The sequence below is a fragment of the Citrus sinensis genome, chromosome 3 (assembly GCF_022201045.2).
Source record: "Citrus sinensis cultivar Valencia sweet orange chromosome 3, DVS_A1.0, whole genome shotgun sequence".
NCBI lineage: Eukaryota > Viridiplantae > Streptophyta > Magnoliopsida > Sapindales > Rutaceae > Citrus > Citrus sinensis.
This window is the reverse complement of record NC_068558.1, coordinates 22,931,327-22,951,318: the sequence shown is the minus strand read 5'-3', so window position 1 is coordinate 22,951,318 and position 19,992 is coordinate 22,931,327. Positions and strand designations below refer to the sequence as shown.

Genomic DNA, 19,992 nt, shown 5'->3' with positions numbered 1-19,992 from the left:
ATCAAATAAATAACAAATAGAAAAATAGATGAAGAATAAAACCAATCACACAATACAAGAATTGATTGTTATATTATACAAATAAGTGAACTCCAATAACACCCAATCTCTCAGTAGACTGTTTCTCTTGCACTAGACAATGTCTACTTGCAGAGAACTGATTGTTATATTATATAAATAAGTGAACTCAACCTCCTTATATATAATGATTATTTCTTATAGGAGAAGTAATCATTTTCTTATACTAGTAATATTCCTCCTTGAATAAGTCAAGTCTCAAAAAGGAAATTACTTATTCTTTAAATAGAAATCCTACAAAAAGGAAAAATATCCTAGGAATCTATATTGCAAAATTAGACATATTTCCCAACACTGTCTCAGGGATTATTTGGATACATACAATAGTGGCTACGATAGTTAGGCCTATAGTTAAACTAGCTCAGTTATTTAATTCCAAATTTACTCCACTAAAAGATTGGAATTGACCTCCATAATTGTATGATATTGCGGATAATGTTCTAAAATAATCATTTGACCTATGCCATATTGATTACTTTACTAAATAATCATTTGTACCACATCATTAATTAAACCGATATCTAGACTATCTAATCAATTTAATTACATCTTTTTCCTTAACCCATTGGTTTTCTCCATTGATTATTTTCAACATACTAATTTTATTAACAAACTCTGGCCAGAGAATTCTATGATCAAGTACCGAAAACTTATCAAGTGGCGGTTGTAAAAATTCTATATTGTTAATATATAATTCCACTTCTCATCATTGCTTCCACTAAGATACTATGTAATCTTGATTATAATTGTATGTCATGCCTATCGATAACTTAAATGGAATGACAATCGTAATGATGAAACTATTTTTTAACGTTCTATTCTTTTATTGCATTGCATCTTTTTGTTCTTTATCAGTTAGAGCATTTTCTTTTACTTGTTTATCTTGTGGGTGGGTTTGAGAGCTTTCAAAGTTGGCAATATGTACGACAGGTGCTCGTGAATAATTAAAGTCCCATAGATGTTAGCAATCTTGAAAATTTGCTTAGTTTTATTTACATCTCATAAATCATGAAACTCTTTTCATAATTGCCTATTGTTAAATGATGATTCTAAACTGATATATGAACTCTGATTCATCACTTACAAATTTGGCTTGCTATGCTTTTTAGTAGTGATTTGGTCTCTACAGAGTCTAGCAGAAATCACTGTTCTAAATTTGCATTATACGTTAGTCAAATATTGGTCCAGGAAGGATGGCATTATGATGATTTTTCTGTTCATGTTTTTTGCTTGTTTTCTAGTAGTTGCTTGTTAGATGACCTCGAAAATGTACTAAGGCGAAGCAATATCAATGAGAAAATGAATTCTATAGATGCATTTTTTAAGCATCAAATGAGGATGCAACTTACAGGGCCTTGGTGTATAGATAATGGGGTACACAAAGATCACCCACGCGTTAGGTGGATTTATACATTTAAAATGCATTTATTTCACTTTTCCCCTCAAATCATGCAATTATCTTCTCCCTCCAAAGACAATCAAGGATCCTGATGCAAGAAAGCAATTTCCCTCCTTACATACCTCACGTTTTATTTTGTTTTCTTAAGTTGAGATCCTGACTTCTATGGTATGATGGCAGCCTGAAGACTGGGATGACAGAGCATGCATCTCTGATCCTATTTACAAGAAGCAAGAGGTAAAATGTCCCCTACTTTTGAACCTTCTAGTGCTTACTGTTGCGGACCGCCCAATTCGCTAGCCCAATTGCCCACAATTTCGGGCTAGAGAGCCAACAAGCATTGTAATCTCTCTTTGTGCAATACAAGTTTCTTTGGCTCAATTGCTCTCTTCTCTTGTTCGAGAATCTCTAGGCTTACTTAGCAACATTCGGCAAAGTTGTCTAAGTGCCGCACGGGTTAGCTGCGCAAAACACTCATCCCGTGACAAGTGGTATCAGAGCTAAGGTTTGCACGCACGCAAATTAGCTCACAAAGCAATGGCCAACCCTTCGAACTTAGCACAAGAGGGTGTTGTTGGTGTGGATGTTCCACCGGAACCAAGCTGTGGCCGAGAGGGAGAACGCGCCCAAGGCAAGACTCGCGGCAAGTCCAAGGCCCTATCCGTGGATGCGTTGGAGCCTCGTATAGGCACTCTCGAAATAGCATTGTCCGCCGCTCAAGATAGCCTCGTGGGATTGGAGGAAAGAGTGGATGGTCTCGAGGGAGAATACGCCGAGTTCACGGTGGCCACAAAAGCTCTCATCCATGAGCAAGCGAACATTCTCCGAGGTGAGTTTCGTTCTTTCCATGATGAGTTGTTCAAACTTCGTAGTTTTGTTCAGGACGAACTACGTACTGTCCGTGCGGAAGTGGATGAAGTCCGCTCGGATTGGGCATGGCACAAGCGCACACTCTCCACAAGTCCAGCTTCCGCAAACTCGAGTGATGCACGCCGCATTGACGTGCCAAAGCCTGACACCTACGATGGCACACGCAATGCCACCATCGTGGACAATTTCCTCTTTGGGCTGGATCAATACTTCGATGCCATGGGTGTCCGAGATGAGGCATCGAAAGTGGGCACTGCACCCACCTATCTTAGAGGCGCTGCACAACTATGGTGGCGTCGCAAGCATGGCGAGATGGGCAAGGGCATTTGCGCCATCGACACTTGGGCAGACTTCAAGCAAGAACTCCGAAAGCAGTTCGCCCCAAGCAATGCGGAGAAGGAAGCGCGAGTGCGCTTACGTCGCCTCAAGCAATCGGGTAGCATTCGGAACTACATCAACGAGTTCACTACCCTCATGTTGGAGATAAGCAACATGTCCAACAAGGATTCACTCTTCTACTTCCAAGATGGCCTCAAGGATTGGGCCAAGACCGAGCTTGATAGGCGTGGTGTTCAAACACTTGACGACGCCATTGCCGTTGCGGAGTCGCTCACCGAATACTCTACCCAATCCAAGGACAAAAAGGCCAACCAAGGCAAAGGTGGGGGAGAGAGTCGCAAGGACAAGGGCAACAACCGCAAAGATTGGGGGCAGAAAAAGCCGCCTAGCAACAAGAGTTGGCAAGGAAAAACGGAGGGCAAGAAGGAGGCGCCAAAGCCGCGAAGCCCATGCTTCATATGCAATGGTCCTCATTGGGTACGTGACTGTCCGGAGAAGAGGTCGCTTAATGCTCTTGCTGCCCAACTCAAGAGCAACCCCGCAATGTCCACGGAGGAACCCCAACTCAGCATGGGTTCTCTCCAACGCCTCGGCGCACTCAATCGCCAACAGCCCGCACTCGTCAAGAAATGGCTCATGTACGTAAGCGCAAAGGTAAACGGTCAGTCCGTTCGCGCGCTGCTAGACACGGGAGCAACACACAATTTCGTGTTCGTAGATGAGGCCAAGCGCTTAGGCCTCAAGGCCACTAAGGAAGGAGGCACAATGAAGGCTGTGAACTCACCCGCCAAGCCAATTGCGGGAATCGCACAAGGCGTGCACATCACACTTGGTACGTGGAGCGGAAAGCTTGACTTCTCCATCGTGCCCATGGACGACTTCAAGATGGTCCTCGGCATGGAATTCTTCGACCAAGTCCATGCCTTCCCACTGCCCGCTACAAACTCCCTAAGCATCCTCGACGGGAGTAAAGCATGCATGGTACCCACGGAGCGAGGCAAGTCCGAGGAGAAGACACTCTCCGCCATGCAATTCAAAAGGGCTTTCAAGAAGGACCCAAGCTTCTTGGTCTCCATTCGGGAACTAAATGAGGAAGGAAATAGCGGAACGTCGCCAAACCAAGTCCCTCCACGAATTCAAGCCGTCCTCGAATATTACAAGGATGTGATGCCTCCAGAACTTCCGAAGAAGCTCCCACCTCCGCGAGAGGTAGATCATGCGATTGAACTGGAACAAGGCGCAAAGCCACCAGCCTTGGCACCCTACCGCATGGCGCCACCTGAATTAGAGGAGTTGCGGAGACAACTCAAAGACTTGCTGGATGCAGGCTACATTCGCCCCTCAAAGGCCCCATTCGGTGCACCGGTCCTCTTCCAAAAGAAAAAGGATGGATCGCTGCGGATGTGCATCGACTATAGAGCGCTCAACAAGATCACTATCAAGAACAAGTATCCGATTCCCTTGATTGCGGACTTGTTCGACCAGCTTGGCAAAGCACGGTACTTCACCAAACTTGACTTGCGCTCCGGGTATTATCAAGTGCGCATCGCCAAGGGAGACGAACTGAAGACAGCGTGCACAACAAGGTACGGGTCTTTCGAATTCCTTGTGATGCCTTTTGGCCTTACTAATGCACCCGCCACATTTTGCACACTCATGAACAAGGTACTCCAACCATTCCTCGACCGCTTCGTGGTCGTGTACTTGGACGACATTGTGGTGTATAGCACCACACTCGAGGATCATGCCCAACACTTGCAACAAGTCCTCCAAGTACTTCGAGACAATGAGCTCTTCCTCAAACTAGAGAAGTGCTCATTTGCCCAACAAGAGGTGGAGTTCCTTGGCCACAAGATTGCGGGCGGGAAGATCATGATGGAGAATGACAAAGTAAAGGCCATCCTCGATTGGGAGCCTCCCTCGAAAGTACCCGAGCTTCGCTCATTCCTTGGGCTGGTGAATTACTACCGCCGCTTCATTAAGGGCTATTCAGCCAAGGCGGCACCCTTGACAGATATGCTCAAGAAAAACAGAACGTGGCATTGGTCTGAAGAGTGCCAACGTGCATTCGAGGAGTTGAAGAAGGCAATTTCGGAGGAACCAGTCCTCGCTCTTCCGGACCACACCAAGCCCTTCGAAGTTCAAACGGATGCCTCAGATTTCGCCATAGGTGGAGTCCTTATGCAAGAAGGCCACCCAATAGCGTTCGAGAGTCGAAAGCTAAATGACACGGAACGCCGCTACACGGTGCAAGAAAAGGAGATGACAGCCATCATCCATTGTCTAAGAGTGTGGCGACATTACTTGCTTGGCTCACACTTCACGATCATGACGGACAACGTGGCGACAAGCTACTTTCAAACTCAAAAGAAGTTGAGTCCGAAGCAAGCACGGTGGCAAGATTTCCTTGCGGAATTCGACTATCGGCTAGAGTACAAACCGGGGAAAGCCAATGTTGTTGCGGACGCTCTAAGCCGCAAGGCGGAATTGGCAACACTTAGCATGAGCCAACCGAAGTCCGACCTTGTCTCACGCATCAAGGAAGGCCTCCAACAAGATCCGCTAGCAAAGGATTTGCTGGAGAAGGTGCTCGAAGGAAAGACAAGGCGGTTTTGGCAAGAGGAAGGCATCCTCCTCACCAAGGGAGATCGGCTGTTCGTGCCAAGGTGGGGAAACTTGCGGAAGGAAGTAATCAAGGAGTGCCACGACTCTAAGTGGGCTGGTCACCCAGGAATCGAGCGCACCACCGCACTAGTTCAAGCCTTGTATTTTTGGCCGCACATGAGGGACGACATCGAGGCATATGTGCGAACTTGTCTTGTGTGCCAACAAGACAAGGTGGATCATCAACTTCCAGCGGGACTGTTAGAGCCGCTACCACTAGCAACAAGGCCATGGGAGAGTGTCTCCATGGACTTCATCACATCGCTGCCCAAGTCCGAAGGTTGCGGTAGCATCATGGTCGTTGTCGACCGATACAGCAAGTATGCTACATTCATTGCCGCACCCGTCGATTGCAAAGCGGACGAGGCAGCCCGCCTATTCGTCAAGCACATTGTGAAGCTTTGGGGAGTTCCGAAGAGCATTGTGAGGGACCGAGACCCTCGGTTTACTGGGCGGTTTTGGACGGAGCTCTTTAAGATGTTGGGGACCGATCTCAAGTTCTCGACAAGTTTCCACCCACAAACGGATGGGCAGACCGAGCGCATTAATGGCCTCCTCGAGATGTACCTGAGGCATTATGTGAGCGCTCACCAGCGGGATTGGGCGAAGCTACTCGACATCGCCCAATTTTCTTATAACTTGCAGCGAAGCGAGGCTACAGGCAAGAGTCCGTTCGAGATCATCATGGGATTCCAGCCCATGACCCCCAATGCCATAGCCTCGACTTACGGAGGGAAAAGCCCCGCGGCACACAAGCTCGCCCGCGAATGGCATGAGGAAGCGGACATCACGCGAGCCTATCTCGACAAAGCCGCGAGGAAAATGAAGAAATGGGCTGATACAAGGAGACGGCATGTTGAGTACAAGGAAGGAGATCAAGTCATGATCAAGCTCCTACCCCAACAATTCAAGACTTTGCGGAAAGTTCACAAGGGGTTAGTGAGGCGCTACGAGGGACCCTTCCGAGTTGTTCGACGTGTAGGCAACGTCTCGTATCAACTCCAACTTCCGCCAAGACTCAAGATCCATCCGGTCTTCCATGTGAGCCTTCTCAAGCCATATCATGAAGACATGGGAGAACCAAGTCGCGGAGAATCGAGGCGCGTGCCAACTGCCGTTGTCACCGCGTTCGACAAAGATGTGGACTACATCATTGCGGACCGAACGGTTTCGAGGAGGGGTGTGCCAGCACATAGCGAGTACTTGGTGAAGTGGAAAAACCTCCCCGAGAGCGAAGCCACTTGGGAACGGGAAGATGATTTGTGGCAATTCGCTGAGCACATCCAGCACTTCAAGCACGAGAGCGCGACGAGGACGCCGCGAGCTTAGGTGGGGGAGGATGTTGCGGACCGCCCAATTCGCTAGCCCAATTGCCCACAATTTCGGGCTAGAGAGCCAACAAGCATTGTAATCTCTCTTTGTGCAATACAAGTTTCTTTGGCTCAATTGCTCTCTTCTCTTGTTCGAGAATCTCTAGGCTTACTTAGCAACATTCGGCAAAGTTGTCTAAGTGCCGCACGGGTTAGCTGCGCAAAACACTCATCCCGTGACATTACGCTAAATTACAGTTTCTTGTATGATTTGAAATGAATATGGAGTTTTAGGAACGGAGTTGTGTTTGCTCCATAATATATTACACCACTTGTGTGTTATCCTATTCCATATTTGAAGTTTTTGTAGCTATTCGTATAGCATGCATCGTGAACATTATTTGAATAAGTTGACTTTTCGTTATGTTTGTTACTTGTTTGGTTGTAAATTCTGTGAACCTGTGTTTCAAAACTTTTCAGTGCTTTGTTAATTAAGCTCCTCTCGTTTGAAGGTTGTGTACAATTATTTGTTATGGTTTTTTTGGTTTGAATTAAAAGAAAAAAAAAAGTCTTGGTTCTCTGTTTAATATGGAAATTAAGAGGATAGAAATGAACAAGGAAGCTAAAGGACAGGATATGAATGTTGAGGATGTGAGGGATGATGTTGAAGATAGTGCGTCTTCCTCAGTACGTATTCAGAGAAGCATTCAAAAACTTAAAATAACTCATCAAAAAGCAGGGGAAGAAATGAAGATTCAGAAGAGCTTGGAGAACTTAAAGAGCTAACAACTCTTATACTTGCACATTAAACTTGTGTCTCGGTCAACTGCTTCAATCGATCAGAAATGCCATCTGAAGAACAAGGACATTAGAAAGTTACTTGATAGGATATGTCACTAAGAAGGGCACAACATTTGAAGAAGAATGATTATTAGTTTTTAAATTTGTATGTCTCATCGATATAATGAAATTTTTGTTTATCTTTTGAACTTTGCTCTTACCTTGACTTGAGGACAAGCTTTTGGTTGGATTCGGGATTTAGAGAGAATTGTGGGATTAAGGTTTTCTGTCTTCTATTTCTATGCGGACAAAATAAAAATAAAAAATAAAATATCGAGCTGTGTTTGATAATCTGGGCTGTGTCTCCATAAGAAGCATGAGTGTTACCAATAAAAAGCTTTTTTGTTTTTGTTCATAATATTCTAGGCTATATTTTTATTATTTCATTTGATGACTTGAAATTTTACATTGTTTTTTTTATCATGTTTTGTTATTTTTCTTAAAATAATATTCATGATTGTTATTAAAAAAAGGAGAAAAGAAAAAAAGGCATTTTGATAACAATCAGCAAGAGCTCTCTTGAAAAAAGAGCATCATAAATCTAGCCATGATATTGAGAATAAAACATTAGCCTTGCGGTTAGTTTTTCAATAGTTAAACATATCTGTTATTTTTGTGAAAACTAAAGATGATGCTGGGGCTAATTACAGGTGATTGTTTTAACATGACTCAAGGTTGAGTAAATCACGGCTGCTTTGAGGCGCTTCCCCTCAGCATTACTTTTCCACCCAGGCGGATGCTAAACCTGGTTGATTAAAACGGAAGTTTATGGTTTAGTCAATTATTGGGGTCTGGCTTGTCAGTGCTGCAAATTTTTTCTTATAGTTGTTTCGGTACGTTGATTTAACGTGATCGACAGCTTGACATTGGCTGGAAAAACATGTATAAGATATCTAATATAGATCCAGCAGTGGTGGGGAAGCAAACTTGGAAGTTTTGGGGATGAAAAACACTTCAAGGAGATGCCAAGCACAGACGGTTCAGAAATGGAAGGGTGTTAATTGGTCTTTTATTGAAACCGATTTGCAGCATTTTCTTTTATTTGGTCCTCATTATTAACCATTATGTTTCTTGACTTGACTTTCAATCTCTCTGGAAATTACAACTAACCACTAAAAACTCAAGGATTTTAACTATTTTAGAAATTCGTTAACCTGTGCAAGCCATTACCCAATGATTTATCTTTGCAAGCTACTGCTTTTTGCGTCATATTTGCAAGCCACTGCTTTTTGCGTCATCTTTGCAAGCCACTACTAAGTGCTTGATAAGATTTTAACAAACGAAAGCAAGTGAATTACAGAAAAATTATTTTGCTTGATATAGCCACTTCAAATATTTTCAGCCATATGTGTGTGTGTGTATATATATATATATATATGTATACACACTCTCAAGAAATCTCCTTCTACCAGTAAATTTGTCTCTAACATTTCCTTCACCGATTCTTGCAAATATGATGTCTTCCTCAGTTTCAGAGGGGAGGATATCTGTGATAACTTTCTAAGCCATCTAGTTGTGGCTCTTCATCGAAAAAATATTGAAACCTTCGTTGATGAAGAACTTACCAGAGGAGATGAGATTTCACCTGCCTTTTTGAAAGCAATTGAAGAATCAAAGATTTCAGTAAAAATTTTCTCAAAGAACTACGCTTCTTCGAAATGGTGCTTGGATGAACTTGTCAAGATTCTTAAATGCCATAAAAAGAATGGCCAAGTTGTCATACCGGTTTTCTACAATGTAGATCCATCAGATGTGCGAAATCAAAAGCGAAGTTTTAAGGATGCCTTCGTTAAGCATGACAAGCAGTTCAATAAGTAGATGCCAGAAAAAGTTCAGAAATGGAGGGCAGTATTGACAAAGGCATCCATTCTATCTGGATAGGATTCCAGCACAACCAAGTATTATACTTAACTCTTATATCTTCATGTTCCATTTAGCCACTGCCTTTTTTCAATTTTTAATTATTTCCACAACAATCATCTAATAAGATAATTTAACTAACATCATGCATGCAATACATACAATTTATGTAGTTGATTGGACTTACTAGCCAACAAAAGCGAAACTTCTTTTCAAAATTTGCCTAATTGAGGTCGCAATTAGGACCTGATGTGTAGCAGCTTGGCTGTCAATTCCCCGTTGCCCAGGTACTTGCTAAGGTTTCTGGCACCATGACAGCTGGGATTGGGCAGCCTAACCAATATTTTCAAATCCACTATAAAGAGTGAAATGGCCGTATTACCTTTATTACTTTACAAGAAATACAATTATGCCCTTATAAATTATAATTGTTTGTATTTTTTTATATTTAATAAATATAATTTTAATTTTAATATTTATAAAAGTAGAAAATCAATGGCTGGTGCTCGTCGGAGTGTCTGTTGATAATACATGCGACATCGTTGAATTCCATTTCTTGCGATCCATCCAGTGGTGGCAAAGAAGCAGCAGAGAAGCTGTAGTCATTTCTTCTGGCAGCAACTGTAACGCCTTTAATATTTTTTTTCTCTTTATTAATTATTATGATAGTTCTTAGATAGATAATAAGAATTTGTTGTTTCTTTTGATTGGTTTATTAAAAAATTTTAGAGAATGATTCTAGGCTTTTCTAAGTAATTAGAATAATTTAGAATTTTCTAGTATTACATTTATTAATTACACAAGACATGTGTACCTATATTATTATTTGCATTTGTTATGCATTTATTATTTATATTTTTCATAAAAGCCTATATTTATTTAAAGATGCAAACATTCATAATTACATTTATTTAAGCTTTTTATATATTTATTGTTGCTTGCCTAAAGTTTCTTTATTCAAGTTTACTTTAAATTTATTAAAGTTTGCTTTATATATATGATTACACTTATTAAAGATTTATTTTATATTTAATATTATTTTATTAAAGTTTCTTTAATAAAGTTTATTTTAATTTATTATTACACTTATTAAAGTTTGCTTTGATTATACTTATTAAAAATTTGCTTTATATTTATTATTCTTTCTTTAATAAAATTGTTTTGTTAAAGTTTACTTTATATGTATACTTGCATTTATTATTGCTTACTTTAAGTTTGTTGAATCTTGAAAACGTGGACTTGGAGAAGGAAGCATAATTATTCAACTTCTTTCAATTGTTCATCTTCATTCTCTCTCAATTCCAAAAATCTAAATTCTAGATCTCTCATAGCAACCTTCTCCAAATCTTCAATAGAGTTAGAGATCTTAAATAATTTGGAAGCTTCTTGATTTGGTGAGTCTTTATTTGCTTATGTTTTTATTGTTTTGAATACATGTTTAACTTAAAAATCTAGTTGTATGAAACATGTTATAGAATTCTTTGGACAGCATGTATATTTTGTATTAAATCATGACCATCGAAAATGATTTTTGAGAACAACCTTACCCTTTTATAAACTAGACATCTAGGGCTTATTGAAAAAATTTTGTTTCATAAGATTTGATTTTATTTTCGATTTTATATAGATTTTTGAATCTGACACTGTTGCACTGGAAAACTGCTATTCCAGCTGAATGACCAAATTCACAAAATTATTTATACCATAAAATGAACTCTAAAAATTCTGCATTTTTTAAAACAAGTTATTATATTTGTCTAATATTTCCAGTTTTAATTTCATAATTTTCTGATTAGTACATAATTTCATAAAAATCTCGGAATCAATACTGCTCTGTTAAGGCAATGTGAGACAGTGTTGAGACTATCAAAAAACAAATAATTTTGAAAATGTTTTTGGTATCGGATCCTCCTGAAAATTTTATAGGAGATACCTATGGATGTCTAGAACAGATATGCATGATATCATATTGTTTTGATTATTAGATTAAGAGTTCAAATCTAGAGAATCAGACTTGTACCGGCATGAATTAGAAAATCAATGCTCGGAATAAGTTGTTATTAATTATGTCTTGTATCTTTTTAAGGTGTTGGAGATATTTAAGATTGTTAAAAGCTTAGAGGTGTGTAAGTAACTCTATTCCTAGTGTACTAGATATGTATAATAATTTTGATATTTTAATATTATTACAAGTACATATTTTTCTTAGTTCTTTGTAACCAAATTATTTTATGTAAATGTTTTCAAATCTGAAAAATTATATTATTTTTATGGTTTTAACAAATATTATAATTGCTTTTAAATGTGTAATTTATTCTTGCTAAATAATTATATCTTTGAAATTGTCTATAAAATGTTGGAATGGAAATCGTTCGGCAAGCCTAAATCTTTGTTATGATCTTTTATGAATCTAATATGAATGTTTTATTCACGTATTTGATTATGATTATCTATGAATTATTATGCGGGGGCCACTTCTTGAGACTGTATGGGGGCCACATCTCTAGGGCTAAAGTGCCGCGAAGTTCCACGTACAGTGCAAAGTGCCACGTGAAATTTACTACAAATTGAAAAATATTTTGGCTCTTTGTCCGTAGTCATTCCGATTCTGATTATGATCGTATTATACGATATAGATATATTTATGTTCTGTACCAGTATTGAGTTTCTGTTTTGAGTATGCACACGATATTCTGATTCTGACCGCGTCACTGGGATTATAGGTGACATTATGTGACATGAGCTAACTTTTTGTTTCCTGTGAGTGTGTTATATGATTTGCTTTCGAAAGTGATTATGCTTTTGAAATTCTAAATTATTATGAATTTGAAAATGTCAAGTATCTGATTTGTGTAATTGTTAATCTATTTAATAAAATTTGAAGTATTTCAGTTCGTGAATTTGTGTAAGGATTTTTAATTTGTTAGTAACCTCCTATTACCACGTGTTCCGCACGTAATAATTTTGGGGTGTTACAGCAATCGTCACTCCTGAAATTATTTGCTGTTTTATATTGTTTTTGAAATAATTATAATTAACTAATCAAATTTTAAAATTTAAATTTATTAAATATTAATATACTTATTGCACAGTTATTAGATTTACCAAACACTTAACAGTGTAGTAATTATAGTTTAAAAGTACCCGGAAATCGAACATGGTCTTAATTAACATATGTGTGCGCATGTGTGTGTATAAGTGGATTTTATAAAGGAAGAGAGCACTTAATCACCATTTAACGTTCTATTTCTCTCTTGAGAAAGGAAATAAATGTTTCTCTCTTTTTTTTTTTTTAAGTTTTTGTGTGTATGTGTCTGCCTATTTTACTCATTGTTGGTCACCTTACCAGGCCAGACGCCAAACTTGTAAAGGAAATTACTGCAGATATTTTGGAAAAATTAGAAAAATTGTTACCAGCAATAAGTGATTCCGATCGCCTAGTTGGATTAGAGTCACGTGTTGAGCAAGTTAAATCACTGTTAGCCATTGGGTTGCTAGACGTTCGACTTGTAGGAATTTGGGGTATGGGCGGTATTGGTAAAACAACCATTGGAGTAGTTTTTAACCAATTTTCTCAGAAGTTTGAAGGGAAGTATTTCATGGCAAATGTCAGGGAAGAATCAGAAAAATGTGGCGTGTTGGTACATCTACGGAACCAAGTTCTTTCAAAGGTATTAGGAGAAAATTTTGATATTGGAACACAGAAAATACCGCAGTATATCAGGGACAGGCTTCAAAGAATGAAGGTCTTTATAGTTCTTGATGATGTTAACAAGTATGGTCAGAATCATTGTAACTACTAGAGATAAAACGATACTTGAAAGATATGGAACGCAACGAATATATGAGGTCGAGGGATTAAATTGCAATGAAGTACTTCGGCTCTTTTCCAGTTGTGCCTTCAAAGAAAATCATTGCCCTGAAGATCTTTTGAAGCACTCAGAGACAGCAGTGCATTATGCCAAAGGCAATCCATTAGCTCTGCAAGTATTAGGGTCTTCTTTTTACGGGAAGAGCAAACCAGATTGGGTAAATGCATTGAACAACTTAAAACGAATTTCTGGCTCTGATATTTATGGTGTGCTGAAAATTGGTTATGATGAACTGAGCTGATAAGAGAAAAATTTGTTCTTGGATATTGCTTGTTTCTTCAATGGAGATGATAGAGAACATGTGATGTGGATTCTCAGTGACGATTATTGTTCAGTTCAGTATGCAATGAATGTCCTCGTTAATAAGTCACTCATAAAAATATCATACAATAAGCTGCAAATGCATGACCTATTGCAAGAAATGGGTCGAGAAATAGTTTGCCAAGAATTTAGAGAAAAGCCAGAAAAACGTAGCAGGTTGTGGGATTACAAGGATGTTTGTCATGTATTGGAGAAAAACAAGGTACTTGAAAGCTTGATAAATTTGCTTTTCTTTTAATTGTTACAAATATATGTTGGACAAAGAAAAATCGACCCATGTAAATTTTTGTTTCCGTTGAAAACAATCTTAATGACCATTGTTGTGCATTTCATGCTAACTCATTCTTTCATTTGTTTAACAGGGGACTGATGCAATTAAAAGCATATTCTTGGATTTGTCGAAAATTGAAGAAATAAATCTAGACCCTAGAGCATTTACAAATATGTCTAATGTTAGATTGCTTAAATTCTATATCTCGGGACATTTTGACGTTTCTAAAATGAGCTCTAAAGTGCACCTTCAACAAGGTCTAGAATATCTTCATGAGGAATTAAGGTATCTTTACTGGCATGGATATCCTTTGAAAACATTGCCATCGGATTTTGTCCCTCAGAATCTTATCGAACTCAACTTTCCTTTAAGAAAGTTGAGCAAATCTGGGAAGGACAAAAGGTAAACATTTGTTTATACTTCCTTAAATATATTTCTTTTGATGCTTAGTAATATTCTTCATTTCCTTCTGTAGAAAGCTCCAAAGTTAAAATATGTTGACCTCAATCACTCAACCAATCTCACTAGAATCCCAGAGCCATCAGAAACTCCAAATCTCGAGAGAATGAATCTTCGGAATTGCACAGGCTTGGCTCACATTCCCTCGTACGTCCAGAATTTTAACAAACTTGGTAACATGATTATGGCTGGCTGTGAAAGTCTTAGGTGCTTTCCGCAGAACATTCATTTCATATCTTCCATTAAGATTGATTGCTACAAGTGTGTTAATCTCAAAGAGTTTCCAAGGATTTCAGGCAATGTAGTAGAACTAAACCTAATGTGTACCCCAATAGAAGAAGTTCCCTTATCAATCGAGTGCCTACCTAATCTTGAAATCTTAGAAATGAGTTTTTGCTATAGTCTTAAAAGGCTTTCAACTAGCATTTGTAAATTGAAATATCTTAGCAGCCTTGATCTTAGTTATTGTATAAACCTTGAGAGTTTCCCAGAAATCTTGGAGAAAATGGAACTACTAGAAGAAATTAATTTAGAGGAGGCAAGTAATATCAAAGAGCTGCCATCTTCAATAGAAAATCTAGAAGGGCTCAAGCAGTTAAAGTTGACTGGTTGCACTAAACTTGGTAGTTTGCCAGAGACTGTGAGATAGTGGAAATCCCTCCAGATATTGGCTGTCTATCTCCATTGTTGATTTAAACAAAGTTGAAACACTTTCGTTGTTTGAATGCAGGGGTTTGGTATTGTCTCCTCTGTTATCGGGTTTATCTTCTTTGAAAAAGCTAGAACTAAGAGACTGTGAGATAGTGGAAATCCCTCCAGATATTGGCTGTCTATCATCATTGGAAAGTTTAAATCTGAGTGGAAATAACTTTGAGAGTTTCCCTACGAGTATCAGCCAACTTTCACGGCTTAGATGGCTTTACTTGGTCAATTGAGTCAAGCTTCAGTCGTTACCAGAGCTTCCACTGCTTTTGGTAATGTTAGGTGCAAGTGATAGCAAGCGGCTCCAATTTTTGCCAGAACTCACATCATGTCTAGAAGAACTGGATGCATCCATATTGCAAGCACTATCCAATCACACGGGTGAAAGACTATTCAAGCACGTCTCCAGTGCAACTGATATTTGCTAATTGCCTGAAACTAAATGAAAGTATTTGGGCAGATTTGCAACAAAGAATTCGGCATATGATAATTGCATCGCGAAGACTATTCTGTGAAAAGGTATGCAGTTCGATCTATTTCTCTTTATCTCTCCCGTGAATTACATCCAAAATCAAATCATGGCTTTAATTTTACAGGAATTTGATGGAATCAGCTTTTGTTTACCTGGAAGTGAAGTACCAGACTGGTACAGCAGTCAATCTATAGGATCTTCAATAACTATTCAACTGCCACATCGTTGTGGTAACAAATTCTTCATTGGGTTTTCTCTATGTGTTGCTATTGAATTTGAGTTTGAGGAAGATTCTTATTCTCCTGCCATTTTCTTCGGAGTGGGATGTAAGTTCGGGTCCGATCACTTTTGCCAATTGGTCAACAACTTGTGCGTAAACTCAAATCATGTCATACTTGGATTTTATCCTTGTTAGAATATTGGGTTATCGGATGGGGCCGCAGTCTCATTTGACTTCTTCATCCGCTATCAGTTGGTAATCGTAAAAGGTCCTCAAAAGGTCAAATGCTGTGGCGTAAGTCCAGTTTATGCAAATCCCAACACCTTTACACTCGAATTTGGTGACAGAAGTGAAGACTTTGATTATATGGATAATGCTCAAAGACAAATTGTTGGCGGATCTCACGAGTATGAACTGGAATCAATTCGCCGAGAGCAATTCAACGGGCCTCAACGACAAACTTCCAGGTTTTCTCAATTTTTGAAAAATGTTTGTTGTTTTGATTATGAACCGTGGACAAAGACATTCTTCCAAGACCAGGGGATATGACTCATGATCTGCTTCCTATCATATATAAGGTCCCTGCCCTGTTTGTACCTTTTGATAAAAGCAATAAGACTATGGGTATCTCGTATTTCTTTTCAAAAACAAATTTTCGTTACCATTTCTTGCTGAAGATTTCTTTCTCATTAAAATTGTGAAAAGACCCAATTAAGATTTATGGATCTTGTAATGGCCTAGTGTGTGCTTGGGTAATGATCAGAGTTGTGGAAAATAAAGTATGATTCCTTTTTGTCATGAATCCTTACACCAAAGAGTACAAAGAAATCCCAAATCTGTTAGGTCCCAGTCAGAACTAGCTGCAAATAACAAAATGAGTTTAAGTTGGTCTTCTTCGGGTGAGAACTACCACAGACACAAGTGTTTTTTTTTTTGAATAATTTCCCGATTATTTGTCTTCATTACTGGAGCTTATTTATATTTCCAAACATAACAAACAACTTCGTTTTGTAGCTGTGAATGAAGGCTTAAACAAAGCTAATAAAATAAAGCAGCTGATATCAAGTAAGCTACCCAGCTATAATATCGAAACCAAATAACAACTTAAACGCAACAACTAAACAAAGAATCCCCAACAAATCTGTAACGACTAGTTTGACGTGGTAAACCAACCGTTTAAGCCTTTGATGAAGTCAGCTCCAGTATCCTCACTAAAACGCAACTCTTCCACGTACTGCATTTCTCATGCACGGCTTGCATGTGCTCAAGCCGAATCGGTCCAGCCCTGACCCGGTCAACGGTTGATCATTCAATGTCAACGTTGACCGTAGACCAAACTTTGACTTAATTTTTTTTAATTTTATTTTTGTGACATTTTTGTTGCAATTTTAAATTCAAATATTGGTAGGTTTATATGTATTTTGAGATAAATTAATTGAAGAAACATGTTGCTAAAGTGAACTCTCTTGTGGAAATTAATTTATTTTGCAATATAAATGATTTTTTATATGTAATTTTTGTAAATATCGATCGGCCCAAAGGAAGATCCATATTTAATAGAATTATATGTGCACCTGTGGTAATAAACATGTGATGATTATTCAGTTTTACATGTAAGCAATAAATCGGCCCAAAGGAAGATTAATTGTTTGACATGTTCTTATTATCAGTGTCTGATTACTACACCGAGATATCACTTAAAAGTTAATATTTTGTCCAAATATGAAATATTAATGGAGTGTCCGGTATCTTGAGATGAGATTTACCTTTATTTGAATTTAATTTCTTTTAAGGCTTACAGGAGCTTGTTTTGTTTACTTGTTGCTCTTTGATTCAGTTATATCTCCTACTAATATTACTGCTAACATCAATCTATTCCTATGTTAAATTGATCTAACTTCAAATCATGGCAAGAGAACCTCTTAATAGTTCTCGCAGTCATGGATTTTGACATTGCGTTAAGGGTTGATTCTCCCCCACCTCTTACAGAAGAAAGTACCCTTAACGACAAGAGGGGTATGGAAAGGTGGGAGTGATCAAATCGCATATGTATCATGATCATGAAGAAGGTCATTCCGGAACCATTCAGGGGGCTTTATGTCTGCAAGGATAACTACGGCTAAACAGTTTCTTGCAGAAATTGAAAAGGGATTTGTCAAGAACGAAAGGGAAGGAACGAGTACGTTCTTGACAAATTTAATTTTAGCAAAGTATAAGGGCAAGAAAAAAAAAACAAGGATAAGGAAGTTGCAGATACAATACCTCAAAAGAAACAATAAAAGAAATCGGATGATCGAGAAGCTACTAGTTGTTTCTTTTACGAAATTGAAGAGCATGGTTTGGTTTGTTCTGATGTTAATTTAACTTCAATACCTAGATACACGTGATGGATAGATTCTGGTGCAACCACTCACATCAGTGTGTCTATGCAAGGTTGCTTGAATTACCGAAAGCCCAATGATGGTGAAAGATACATCTATGTGGGTAATGGCAAGAAGGTTGAAGTTGAAGCAATTGGAAATTTTAGATTATTATTAAAGACTGGATTTTATTTAGATCTTGATAAAACATTTATTGTTTCGTCTTTTAGACGGAATTTGATTTCTGTTTTCGCTTTGGACAAATATGGTTATTCTTTTTCATTTGGAAACAGAAAATTCAGTTTATTTCATGATTCAAAACTAGTTGGTTCCGGTTCTTTGTCAAGTAATGCTAATCTTTATATGCTTGATACAATTGTTTCATTTAATGAATCCCTGCAATTAAGTACACGAGGATTAAAGAGAACATTAACCAATGAGAATTTAGCTGTATTATGGCACAAGAGATTGGGTCATATCTCCAGACAGATAATAGAAAGACTTGTGTCAGATAAAATTCTGGATCCCTTAGATTTTACAGAGTTTGATATATTTGTTAATTGTATCAAGGGGAAGCAAACCAATAAAAGGATATTTGAAGCCAACACGACTTCAGATGTCTTAGAACTCACACATACAGACAATTATGGGCCATTTCCTACGGCAGCTTGAAATTATCAATAATATTTTATGATGTTCATAGACGAATTTTCTATATATGGCTACATATATCTTCTCCATAAAAAGTCACAGTCCTTGGATATGTTCAAAATCTTTAAGGCTGAAGTTGAAAACCAACTCAGCAAAAGAATCAAAAGCATTAAATCTGACTGTGGTGGCGAATACTATGGCAGATATGATAGTTCAAGTGAACAACGTCCAAGACCATTTGCTCAATTCCTAGATGAATGCGGTATCGTCCTACGTACATTATGCTGGGTTCGCCCACTATGAATGGTGTTGCTGAAAGATTAAACAGGACACTTAAGGACATGGTGAGGATAATGATTTGTCATTCTACCTTACCAGAATCACTTTGGGGGAAAGCAGTTAAGACTGCAACATATATCCTTAATAGAGTTACAACTAAAGTAACTGCCAAAACCTCTTACGAGCTTTGGACAGGTAAGAAGTCTAGTCTAAAGCACTTGTACATTTGGGGATGTCCAGTTGAGGCAAGGCCTTATAGGCATAATGAAAAGAAACTGGACTCAAGGACGGTGAGTTGCTATTTTATTGGATACTCATAACGATCCAAGGGATACAAATTTTATGATCCCACGACTAAGTCGATTTTGGAGTCAGGAAATGCTCGGTTCTTTGAAGTTGTCGAGTTTGCGAGGGGAGATACGACTAGAGACTTTGTCTTTAAATAGGAATATGTTAATATTTGCATAGGTGTTATTGGCATTGATCAGGGTCTTATTCCTGACTTTGTTCAAGACACAACAGATCAAGATAATGTTGGAAAACCCCCCATACAAGAAGTTGTTCCAGAAGAACAAACTCTACCACCCCAAAACCTTTGCCATTAAGGAGATTCATTAGAGAAAGGAGAAGTGCATTGCTAGATGATTGCATTGTATTTCTCTAAGAACATGAAGTAAACATTGGAATGATGGAAGATGATCAAATCAATTTTCGTCAAGCCATGGAAAGTTCCAACTCTCAGAAGTGGATTAATGCCTTGAATTGGGAGATGAAGTACATGAAAGAAAATGACGTATGGGGTCTTGTCCCATTGCCAGAAGGTGCGAAACGTATTGGTTATAAATGGATGTTTAAGACCAAAAGGGAATCCAAAGGCAATGTGGAAAGGTACAAAGTGCATGTTGTCACAAAGGGCTTTATATAGAAAGACGACATGGACTATAAAGAGACTTTCTCTCTAGTTTCTTCGAAAGACTCTTGTAGGATTATAATGGTATTGATGGCGCATTTCAATCTTGAGTTAC

General features: G+C 38.5%; 2 protein-coding genes across 2 annotated transcripts; both read left to right on the top strand.

Annotated features, from left to right (window-relative positions):
* The first annotated feature begins 7,269 nt into the window (after positions 1-7,269).
* Positions 7,270-9,318, top strand: LOC127900660 (disease resistance protein RLM3-like). Its single transcript, XM_052435846.1, has 3 exons — positions 7,270-7,347; positions 8,095-8,150; positions 8,970-9,318. The coding sequence occupies exons 1-3, from the start codon at positions 7,270-7,272 to the stop codon at positions 9,316-9,318; spliced, it is 483 nt and encodes a 160-aa protein (XP_052291806.1).
* A 3,200-nt stretch (positions 9,319-12,518) lies between these two features.
* Positions 12,519-13,190, top strand: LOC127901528 (putative disease resistance protein At4g11170). The gene has a single exon (XM_052439065.1). The coding sequence runs from the start codon at positions 12,669-12,671 to the stop codon at positions 13,161-13,163; it is 495 nt and encodes a 164-aa protein (XP_052295025.1). The 5' UTR covers positions 12,519-12,668; the 3' UTR covers positions 13,164-13,190.
* The last annotated feature ends 6,802 nt before the right edge of the window (positions 13,191-19,992 follow it).